General features: G+C 38.8%; 1 protein-coding gene across 1 annotated transcript; it reads left to right on the top strand.

Annotated features, from left to right (window-relative positions):
• Positions 1-3,183: 3,183 nt before the first annotated feature.
• LOC104443998 (dynamin-related protein 5A) lies at positions 3,184-10,431 on the top strand. Its single transcript, XM_010057573.2, has 16 exons — positions 3,184-3,582; positions 4,215-4,278; positions 4,373-4,480; positions 4,915-5,016; positions 5,223-5,273; positions 5,572-5,633; positions 6,424-6,514; positions 6,745-6,809; positions 7,076-7,270; positions 7,347-7,466; positions 7,677-7,747; positions 7,837-8,062; positions 8,452-8,502; positions 9,487-9,715; positions 9,843-9,982; positions 10,059-10,431. Exons 1-16 carry the CDS (start codon positions 3,454-3,456, stop codon positions 10,185-10,187), a joined length of 1,833 nt encoding a protein of 610 aa, XP_010055875.1. The 5' UTR covers positions 3,184-3,453; the 3' UTR covers positions 10,188-10,431.
• The last annotated feature ends 1,216 nt before the right edge of the window (positions 10,432-11,647 follow it).

The following is an 11,647-nucleotide window of genomic DNA, read 5'->3' as shown; positions in this document are numbered from 1 at the left end:
CGCTTGGGAGACGCACGAGAGCTCGCCGGCATGCCTGTCCGAAAGTCTTTTCCTGGGATGTCCACGAAGCTGTCGTTTCGGAGATACCGATGATGATGAATGACCCCCCCTCCGCTCCAATTGGTCGGTAATGCCGTCATCCGTGGTCAGATGATGTCTCGTTTGAATTTTTGAAATTCCACGCGTTCGAACTCCGCAACGGCTCTCTCCTGATTGGAGGAGGAGGAGGGGAGAAAGGGCGAAGTGAAAGACAAACAGTGCAGTTCTCTCCTCACCATAATCATTCCAAAGGACTTCAATTATTTTTATTTTTTTCCTCCCTCTCTCATTTTTCTTTTACTTTACAACCCACAGATTCTGTGTCATTCGTGTGCCGTTGGGGTGAAGAGACTCATGGATTTGACTAAGCAACTAAGCAGCAGAGCGGCGGATTTATCAAATTTTTCTTAGCGATCGCGTGTTAATTCTAATCGCAGACTACGAAGTTTGAAATCACACGTTAAAAATATTCGTCATCCGTGTTGATCTTTGGTAGTTCTTTTCTTCTGTTTTGGGTTAAATTCAAGTCCAGTGATTTAGAAATCATCCACCGTACTTGTCGTATCAATCCCTTTATTTCAATAGGACAAAAAAGAATGATTTTAAAAATTATTTAAAAAATTAATAATTTTATTACTCATGAAAATAAATAAATAAAACATATTTTTGTCATTCATAATAATTTTTAGATATAAATTGTTGCCGTGGACAATTTATATTATACTTAAAAATGATAACTTAGGAAAATAAGTCATTTTGCAACGTTTAGTTTGTTTATGAAATTGAGTCGACATAAAATGATTTTAAAAAAACCCTGCGATTTAATTAATGAAAATGATTTTCTCTTTAAAAAATTGAGAATTATTCAAAATATGATTAGGTATCAACACTTAAATTTGAAACTCTACAATTAAATATGGTAATCTGATGCTGGTTCTTAGGTCCCTAGTGTCCAAGACTAGGTCATTGCCACTTGGGCCTAGGATCTTCATGCCTATGCCTACACTTGTGCTTAGGTCCATCAAGGTAGATTGGAAGGTCTTAGTGTATGTGCCTGATGACCTGGCACCTAGGCTTGAGTCCACAAAAATTGAGTGCAGGATCTTGATACCCAAGCTCGAATCCCCAACATCGGGGGCTTGGTCTACAAAAGTTGTGCCCAAGTCCATCAAGGCCGGCCCTTAGACATTATGCTCATGCTTAGGTCCGTCAAGGCTACGCTCAAGACCAAGGTGCCCGTGCCTCGATCCCCAACACCCTAATTGGGGTCCATCAAGGCTAGGTTCGAGACTTTATTGCTTGCACACAGTTCCTTGGCTATCCAAGCGCAAGTTACTAGTGCATCGTACTCGGATGGTATATGTTTATTTAGAAAAATCAAATCACATTAGATTTTATATACCAAATAATGAAAACATTTTCTAATTAAATTTTAGGTTTTGACCAAAAACCGAAAATATTATCATTTTTCTGGGAAATTATTTTTGAGAAATATTTTCCAAAAAATCATATTTTTCGTGAAAGCAACGGGACTCTAAAAGGACAGAGGATATGGGATGGGATGCATAAAGCGAGCTCGGCGCGATAAGCGAGTTCTTCATCGCACATTCGATTCTCGAATGTAGGGCTAGTCGAAGAACACGCGGTGCGGATTGGAGAATTTGATGAAGAAAGAACCTCCAAATTCCATGCCCGAACGCACCGCATCAGTGCGGTAGACAGCGACTTCTGCAGTTGTTATATCTTCACGACGCGTGAATGCTCGCCAGATTGCGCTTCACATGCATACAATACAACCGCGAAGCGGATCCAAACAGAGCCGCCGGCCAACATGAACTCTCTTAAGTCTCCGGAACCGCTGTGTTGTTTTTAGCCGTTGCTCAATATCGTCACATCTTTATTTTTTTTATTTTATTTTTATTATTCAGTTTAATCAAGTCTTTTTGAATCATCTTTTGTATTTTTTTTGGGGGTAAAATAATTTTACCCTACTTGCAACTTTGAGTCATTGCACATCGATTGCATTTTGCCCTCCTGAAATTTGCATTTTCTTATGTTTTGTAACACTGTTGATAAGTAAAAACTTTTTTTTCGACCAGAGTAACCTAATTGTGATCCTTTCATCCGCCATCGATCCAGCCATCAACAAGTACGCTTCGTCTTTCTTTCGTTGATGTCTAGCAACCCCTCAATTGCGGAACAGATGGCAAAACTAATCTTCGCTCGACCCCCTCTCTATGTATATGCCTATGCTTTATAGTTTTCATTTTTCTTTTTCATCAAGCCAATTTCAACCAATGCCATAAAATCTTTATAATTAGGTTTGACCTCGTATGAGTTATTGGCGGTCTCGTCCATTTTAATAGAACGGTTAGATTGAAAAATAAAAGGAAGACTTATGAAAATCCCGCACAACCGATAATCGGGAGTAAACCTCACGAGGGGAGTACAGAAACCACCACCCACGCACCCGGTAAGTTGCCAAGTGTCTCCAGAGGCCTCCAGCGTGGAAGTCCTGGAGCCTACCAACGGAGCCACCCTCGCGGGTGGTAAGGAAGACTTATGATTAATTTCAATTTAAGTGAAAAAAAAAGGTTCGGGGTAAAATTTCAACAATTATAATATCGTCCACCATTTTGACCTGTCTTTTAACTCATATTTTAATGAACCGAGTTATTATACGAGTTGATTTTTTCATAAATAAGTCATAAATGAGTTTAGAATGATAAAACTCAAAATAATTCTAGTGTTAAATTATTAGTTTATAATTTACACAAATCTAATCCATCTGAATGACTATTTCCTTTGCACTCTCGTTTGTACTTCACTCATTTCAAGCTCTCACCTCACTTTAAGCATGGATTATCCAAATCAAGTTAAAATGCGAAAGTAATTTACTAATATGGGTTGGGTAGAGTACGGACCACTAAATTTGTATTGCATGAAAATATGTCGTTCATGTCGAAATTGGTAGAATGGATAAGTTTGGGTCTTATTTTTTATCCGATAGGCGGGTCTACTGCCATCTGATGGAAAAAGAAGAAGTAGATATCTATATTGTCTCCATTTGTAGTGTAGAGCTTGAGGTTTATTTCCCCCTCCCCCCCGGAATAAAATGACCGGACTTGACCCCTATAAAAGTCGTTCCGAAGTCTCCCTTTCTCTTGCATCTGCGTCCGAATTTTCAACTTCAAAATCGAGTCTTTTCCACTGCTACTCTCTCCTCAGCTTCTCATCTACACTTTCAAACTCAAAAAACGCGAAGCTCTCTCTCTCTCTTCTCTCTCACTAGAACTGCTCGGTTTTGCCGGCGGAGCGCGGTCGCCGGATCCAGGCCGATCTCGACCACCCCCCGGACGCCATTGCCGCCGGCGGATCCGGATCCGGCCCGTCGAGCACCGAGAGGAGGAGGGGATGGAGAACCTTATCTCGCTGGTGAACAAGATACAGAGGGCCTGCACCGCCCTCGGCGACCACGGCGACACCAGCGCCCTCCCCACCCTCTGGGACTCCCTCCCCACCATCGCCGTCGTCGGCGGCCAGGTCCCCCCTCCGGATCTCTCTCTCTCTCTCTCTCTCTCTCTCTCTCTCTCGCCGCCGTTGGGTGATGAGCTTCGTTTCGGCTCGTAGCTCATCCGGTCGAGCCGCGTTTCCTTTCGCTGGCGATTTCGTTCGCTTGTGGTCCGGCGATCTGGCGATGTTTCCTCGCCCTTGTTCGTCGCGCGAATCGCTCGCTCCTGTCGCGGGGCTTCTTCTGTCGAGCCGTTCGCTTCTGCTTTTTGTATTCGTTTGAATTCGCGCGAACGCTCTTTCGTATGGGGGCTTGACTTTAGCTTCAATTCGATGTGTGAAGAGCGGGTTTCTCAGTCGTTTCATGGGCGATCTGTCGCTCGAGTTTAATGATTCCTCGTCCGCGTGTCTCGTGTGTTTTTGGTCGCTGCTGTCGAGTGCTGGCTAGGACTGTAGAAAATGATGTCCGATGAAGTAGGAGCTTTTACTCGAGATTTCTTCTTGTCCGAAGTAGGAACTAGGAGCTATACTATACTACCCGATACGTTTTTCCCCCTTGCAACGTCGCTAGAGGCTTAAAGGACATAATTTGATGATAAAGCAATCTTCTTTTCCTAATTCCAGCCTCGTGTATCTGCTCTGATTCGCTTTGTGATGTCGTGCAGAGTTCGGGGAAGTCATCGGTGCTGGAGAGCGTTGTCGGCAAGGACTTCTTACCTCGTGGCTCTGGTAATCAATGGCACCTCAGCTTCTTCTTCTTACCTTTGGTTTTTACTTCGTAAGACCGTAATTTGGGGAAGTGATGCATGAACGATTTGTGCAGGTATTGTTACTAGACGTCCTCTTGTGCTGCAGCTTCACAAGATTGAAGAAGGAAGCAGAGAATATGCGGAATTCCTTCACCTTCCCCGAAAGAGATTCACTGATTTCTGTGAGTTCTTCATGATAAATTTCAAGTTCATTAACCATATGCATTTGGTTGGAGTTTACTGCTCACACAGACTTCATTTCTCATGCACTGCACTTGACTCACTTGGTTGTGGGGATATTAGAATCTACAGAATGCCAGTTTCCCAGAGCGTTATTATACACAGCATCATGCTTCTGATTGCACCAGTCTGTGAGCTCAGCCCGGCTTATATTTCTGGCTATTTGCATGAGTAGTGTCATAATCATGAATTACGGATACAAATCGAGGCATGTAGACATAGTACTTACACACATTTTTTACCCCAATGTTGGTACTTCTACACATGTGCACATGCATAATATGCACACACGCACTCACACAAAACGAGAGATTCATTTGGGTGGAGAAAATTGTTTCTAGATGCTTACATGCCGATGTCAATTGAAATTATGCAGCTGCTGTGAGAAAGGAGATCGCAGATGAAACTGATCGAGAGACTGGTCGCTCAAAGCAAATTTCAAGTGTTCCAATCCATCTTAGTATATATTCACCTAATGGTATGTCTTTCCTTGGCCAAACACCTAATTATAGATTGTGTTTTTATTGTTCTATGACATTATATTGTAACAACTTGTTTTACTTCTGTCCAATTGCTATGACATATCTCTTACAACTTGTTGTACTCAAATCAAGTCTTGTTATTTTATAGCCTTTATTTTCATGATCAGTTTGTAGTGCTTATTGCATCATTTATCTTTGGCAGTTGTCAACTTGACTTTGATTGATCTTCCTGGGCTCACAAAGGTTGCTGTTGGTAAGTCACATCTTATCTCAGCTGCAAATTTCTTTTCCTTTTGCTAGTTGAATTGAGATTTCTCCATAACTTGATGGTCCCTAGAGTCGAAAAGTTTGGTTCCTGTAAGGATACAACAAGTCCATTCGGTCATCGCAGTTCTTGTGCTGAATTTCATCTGTGAACTGATATTAGAAACCATACACCATCTTTTGTTCCGCTGCATATACTTTGATTCATTTATGCCAACATAAATAGCTTACACTGTTTTCATCATAAACTAACTGGTCTCTTCCAATTGATGTCTTTGGAAAATAAGAGGGCCAACCGGACAGCATTGTACAAGAAATTGAGAACATGGTCCGCTCATACATTGAGAAGGTATTGTGCATCATACTTTATCTGTTATTTACTTTGCAATATGCTTTTTTATTACTAGAAGGTTTCACAGGTTAGCTAAACGTAAGGATTCTCATCCATACAACTGATTGTTGATCTTATAAGCTGGTGAATTTTGAGCAAATGCTTGGAAGACACTTCTGGCTATCAATTATAAGAACTGTTTTTGGGTCCACGAGGAAGAACAGAAGTATTTTTATTTTTATTTTGATTTCATTTATCCTGCATAACCTCTCATGAATAGCATAAGGGTGAAGTTTGTTGTTTAAAAGTTTTAGGCAGCCTTCTGCAGCACTTGTTTTCTGTCATTCGGAGAGGCATCCAAATGCTTAGATTTTGCAGCACCTGTTCAGAGTTCACTTTGGTTTAGTGTTAAAAGGGCCTCTTGGTATTTGAAAGAAATAGTTTGGCCTCTCAGCTTCATAATGTTTAGATTCATACTTTATTGAAGTTATAGCATACTTATGATTTTTGCTCTTAAGTGAACAGTTTGTTCCCTCATGATTTTTATGATTGAAATTTTAAATTATTGTCTCCTTAAATAGTTTGGCCTCTCAGCTTCATAATGTTTAGATTCATACTTTATTGAAGTTATAGCATACTTATGATTTTTGCTCTTAAGTGAACAGTTTGTTCCCTCATGATTTTTATGATTGAAAATTTAAATTATTGTCTCCTTAAATAGGCATACTATTTGGCATCGTGATGACTATCTTTGGAACTATCCAAAGAAGACAACAAATAATTTATTAGTTCTTGATTCTTTATGCAGCCTAACTGTATAATTCTTGCCATTTCACCTGCAAATCAAGATCTTGCTACATCTGATGCAATTAAGATCTCTCGTGAAGTAGATCCTACAGGTAAAATTTCTATTTTGTTCTTTCCCTGCGCAATTTTCCTTCTCTCCATGATTAAATTTTCATGTTTGTGTATGGTCCTTGGACTTGTTACCTGTTTTCCCGTTAGATCTCCTACAATGTAACTCTTGCAGGGATGTGCAAATATGAAATTCCGTCTTTGCAGCATTCTATCTACATCTCCATGCATTTTTTTTTCTCTAGTAACTAAGTTGCTACGATGATTTTTTTAGGGGAGAGGACATTTGGAGTCTTGACAAAGATCGATCTAATGGATAAGGGAACGGATGCTGTGGATGTAAGTTGAATAGTATCTTTTCTACAGAAAAATAATGATTTCTATTAATTACTCTTAATGGGGAATATTTTGTTGTTCTCTGCATTTAGTTTTCATTTAATCAACATAATGATGATCTGAGTGCAGTAAGTTGAAAAACCATAACTGTCCTCATGCTTTAAGATCTCTATTATGTTGACTTATATTTTAGGTGCTCTTTTTGCAATTATGAGCACCTCCTTTTGATGCATTCTAACTACCGAAGTTGATGTACTTTGGCTTCTTAGATATTAGAAGGGAAAGCATATCGACTTAAGTTTCCTTGGATTGGGGTAGTAAACCGGTCCCAAGCTGATATTAACAAGAACGTCGACATGATCGCTGCTCGCCGCAGAGAGCGAGAATATTTCTCTGGTACTCCTGAATACAAGCATCTTGCACACAGAATGGGTTCTGAGCATTTAGCAAAAATGCTTTCGAAGGTTGGAAAATCGTAATCATTTCTTTGTGCAACCGTTTATTCAACTTCATCTGCTAATTCTGTCATGTTCATTGCAGCAATTGGAGAATGTGATCAAGACCAAAATACCGGGCATCCAGTCCCTTATTAACAAAACAATTCTTGAGCTTGAGACTGAGTTGAATCGTCTTGGCAAGCCTATAGCTTCAGATGCAGGAGTATGTGTCTTATTTATTTCCCATGCTAGATTAGTTTATCAGTTGCATTCTACTGGTTCTTTTTATGAAGACTAACTATCCCATTGCTAGCTTTACACTATTCACGGGTTGGAATTTTCACTTAGGCAGGGAATGCCAATAGCATGACTATACACCTCAAGTTCATATGCTGCAAGAAGTATTACTGATGAAGATCTCACTATAATGCAGGGAAAGTTATATTCAATTATGGAGATATGTCGTCTTTTTGATCAAATTTACAAGGAGCATCTAGATGGCGTGTATGTATCATAGTTTATTCTTCTTGGCCTAACCACCTCATTATGCATATCTGTAATAATGAAAAAGATGATGTTATTTTCTTGTGCAGGCGCTCTGGAGGTGATAAGATTTACAATGTTTTCGATAATCAGCTCCCTGCTGCTCTTAAGAGGCTGCAATTTGACAAACAACTTTCCATGGAAAATATAAAGAAGCTCATTACAGAAGCTGATGGATACCAACCTCATTTAATAGCTCCTGAACAAGGATATCGCCGTTTGATCGAGTCTTCTTTAATAACTATCAGAGGTCCTGCTGAGGCTGCTGTTGATGCGGTATGCTTTAACACCTAGAAGCTTACATAAAGTAATTGGTATTGAAATGCATACGGTAGTCTTGTCGGTTTGTCTTGTGATCAAAATGTGAAGAACCGTTGAGTGCAAAACTTGATGTGGTTTATTGTTCATCAGAATTATCTTAGACATGGTTTTATGATGGTGAATGAGAAACTTGGTTTGAATTTTCAGAGTAACAGATACTCCACATGATTCTGTGTCACTTTTTGGAATTACCGAGTAATTTACAATATGTTTATTTGCCGATTATATTGTGTTATACTGGAGGTGCTTATGAGTGTGTAGCAGTGTTTGCTATGGACACTGAATATTTTTGGCTGAAGCATAAAACACTGAATATGGTCACCCATGTTTTTGCTTCTCTTCAGGTTCATTCTCTACTGAAGGACCTAGTGCACAAGGCTATTAGTGAAACACTGGTACATTTTCTACTGAGCTATATTTCTTTCAAGTTTCTACTGAAGGACCTATAGTGCACAAAGCTTATATAAAGCACTGTTGCCCCTTTCTGGGTTCTCAATACAGATACAGCATGTTCTCACATTCCGTTGTTGAATGCCTATTGTGAATATTTGAAACACCATATAATTTGACCAGAGCCAGACACATGGGCTAGAGAATACTTGCCAATTGACCACTGGGGATGGATCTTAAACTCCAGTATCACATTTTGGACTTTTGAACCCTTTTGGGACTTGGGTCACTAAGACGCCTGAGGATAAAGAGAGCTTTGCTAAAGTTGAGAACGACAAAGCATTATGGAATTTTGATACCTTATTAATATTGAGGGATAGAGATAGTGTTTCATTTTGTGCAAACCTGATAATAATGAACTTAATTACTTCATCAGGTATTCCTTCTGAGGGGTCCGCAATTATCATAGAATCCACTGCCCTGTTTTCTACATTCTTAATGGAAACAATCGTAAATCAAGTGGGTCTTGAGCATCTTGAATATTATGGGTTTTGATCTTTTATCGGTATGTTAGAGGATATTAGGAGCATCTATGTCTCTATTGTTTTGAAGCAAAACCTTCAATTTTCAACCTTAAGAAGGGAAATAATAGAATTGGGCTTATGAAGCAACTTCTGGAGAATTGCTTTTGAGATTGGATGGTGTTCGCTTTCCCAATTAGATTCCCTGGTTGTTTTAATAATTTCTGGTGCATACTTACTGGTCTCTACACACTGAATTTAATTTGCATTTTGAGCATCTTGTTGTTATAGAAGATTAATAATTTCATTCTCAATTCTTGCTTTTTTAAAGCATAATTTTAATTTCTATTGTCACTTCTCTTTAATTAGTAAGAATCACATAAACCTTTAACATATATCAAGACCAGAGTACCCACCTGCCCATATACAGGCAGTATGGCTAACACTATATATTTTCCTCTACTTCAGGAGCTAAAGCAGTATCCTGGTCTCAGAGTGGAAGTCACAAACGCAGCTTGTGATTCGCTTGAGAGAATGAGGGAAGAGAGCAAGAAAGCAACGCTTAAGCTGGTCGACATGGAATGTAGTTACCTAACTGTTGACTTTTTCCGGAAGCTCCCTCAAGATGTCGAGAAGGGTGGCAACCCAACGCATTCACTATTCGACAGATACAACGATGCGTATCTCAGGAGGATAGGTGAGATATGTGGAATTCCTCTTTGTCAATCATTCTCATGATGAAACTACGACGATCGGTCGGTCTAAGAATAATATGTTACCTTTGTACTGATTGTTGAAGTTCCTTTTCACGAAATGTAAAACAGGATCGACAGTTCTGTCTTACGTCAATATGGTCTGTGCAACCCTGCGCCACTCCATTCCTAAATCGATTGTGCACTGTCAAGTAAGGGAAGCCAAACGATGCCTCCTCGACCGTTTCTTCACTGAACTTGGTGCAATGGAGGTGAGAATGGGACCATTTCTCCAGATGTTCTTTTTCATCAAGTCATTATTGTACTGAATCTAAAAATGCTCTGCAGCAAAAGCGTCTTTCATCGTTATTGAATGAGGATCCGGCAGTCATGGAACGACGTTCTGCCCTTGCGAAGAGACTCGAGTTGTACAGGAGTGCTCAAACAGAAATCGACGCGGTGGCTTGGTCTAAGTAAAGCTTCTCTTTTCGCTCGAGTAATTTAATGTGGTGGCCAATCACATGTCAAAGAATGGGCACCTGATCCACGCGGCTGTTGGTCTGGCGCTGCCGAAGACAATTTTTTTTTTCTTCTTCTTTTCACACACTGCATCCCTTCCTGTCTGTAATGTGTGCAATGATACGTTAATCTGTATCGTCCGAAAGACCGAATTGTTCAATTATTATAAAATCCATTAGTAGGTGAAGCAATTGTAATTGGATGTTACTTGCATAAACCATAAAATAACCAACCAATTTTGACTCTAATCCACTCTAGAAAATGACGGGGGAAAGAAGTAGGGGAAAAAGTAACAAGAAAAGCGGGCAAGACCCGCTTTATAACTTGTACCGAACGGAAAAAGACTAAGTCAAAGGCCACGAGCATTTTTTCCATGATATGGAAATGCAAGGACAGGGACAAGGAAATTCAGAGTTTACCAAAATGTCTCAAATTAATATTAGGCTGCATTTGGTAGTCGGGATAAAATTCGGAATATGATATGATTTATCTTATCTTATGTTTAGTACTCACTCAAAACATGATAAAATCGAATTTAATGGGGATATAAGTCGGATAAAATTATCCCATGCAGAAAAATTATTTTTCTCGAATAACAAATTTATTAAATTAACAAAATTGAAATTATATTTCAATATAAATAATATTTGAATTTGAATTTTAAAAATAAAAAATAAAAAAATAAAAATTTATTTTTAACTAATCTTATTTTAATTTATATATTCAACTTTATTTCTATCTTATAATAAACGTTCAATTTATAAATTATATATTTATACTTATTATATATTTTAGGTATTTTTGTATTTTAGATATGTTAGTACAGTTTACTATTTGATAAAATTTTATTAAAAAATGATGAAAGGGGATTAAAAATAATAAATAAAATAATATAAAAAATAAGAAAAATAAATTAAAGAATAATATTATAAAAGATTTTTACCATATCTATTTATAATGATATCTTAGATTACGTGATATGATATGAATATATCCGATTTTAATATTATGATACACTAAATAATGAAATATGATATAAAAAAATTTCAAAATTTTATATTTTATTTTATTCAATTTTATTCTAATTAAAAATCCAGATGACCAAACATAATATCAGCTGTTAGACTTGAAAAGATGTTGCTTTTAACTTCAAACTCTTCCCCTAAGCAATACGACGCGCTTCGGCCCCTGTTTGGGGCCGTCGCATTCAACGGCTGCCAACGGGAACACGCCAAACGACAGCGTTTTTCTCAGAACCTTGCCTTCCGTTGCCTTCCGTTCGAGGAAGACCTGATAAAGACCGAAGTTTGATGCGACGTGCGAGCGAATCCGAGTTCTGGATCTTCTACCCTCTTGACCCTTTCTCGCGCCTTATCAGATCCGTTCTCTGCGTGGCCCTTCGAGGTATGCTTTCTTGG

The sequence above is a fragment of the Eucalyptus grandis genome, chromosome 10, assembly GCF_016545825.1.
Source record: "Eucalyptus grandis isolate ANBG69807.140 chromosome 10, ASM1654582v1, whole genome shotgun sequence".
NCBI classification, from domain to species: Eukaryota; Viridiplantae; Streptophyta; class Magnoliopsida; order Myrtales; family Myrtaceae; genus Eucalyptus; species Eucalyptus grandis.
This window is presented reverse-complemented; position numbering and strand designations above follow the sequence as displayed.

Excerpts from the sequence above, each read along its gene's own strand:
- LOC104443998 (XM_010057573.2), top strand. The coding sequence starts at position 3,454 with ATGGAGAACCTTATCTCGCTGGTGAACAAGATACAGAGGGCCTGCACC. Across the intron at positions 3,583-4,214 it reads TCGCCGTCGTCGGCGGCCAG|AGTTCGGGGAAGTCATCGGT; the intron begins GTCCCCCCTCCG and ends GATGTCGTGCAG. Across the intron at positions 9,983-10,058 it reads CTGAACTTGGTGCAATGGAG|CAAAAGCGTCTTTCATCGTT; the intron begins GTGAGAATGGGA and ends AATGCTCTGCAG.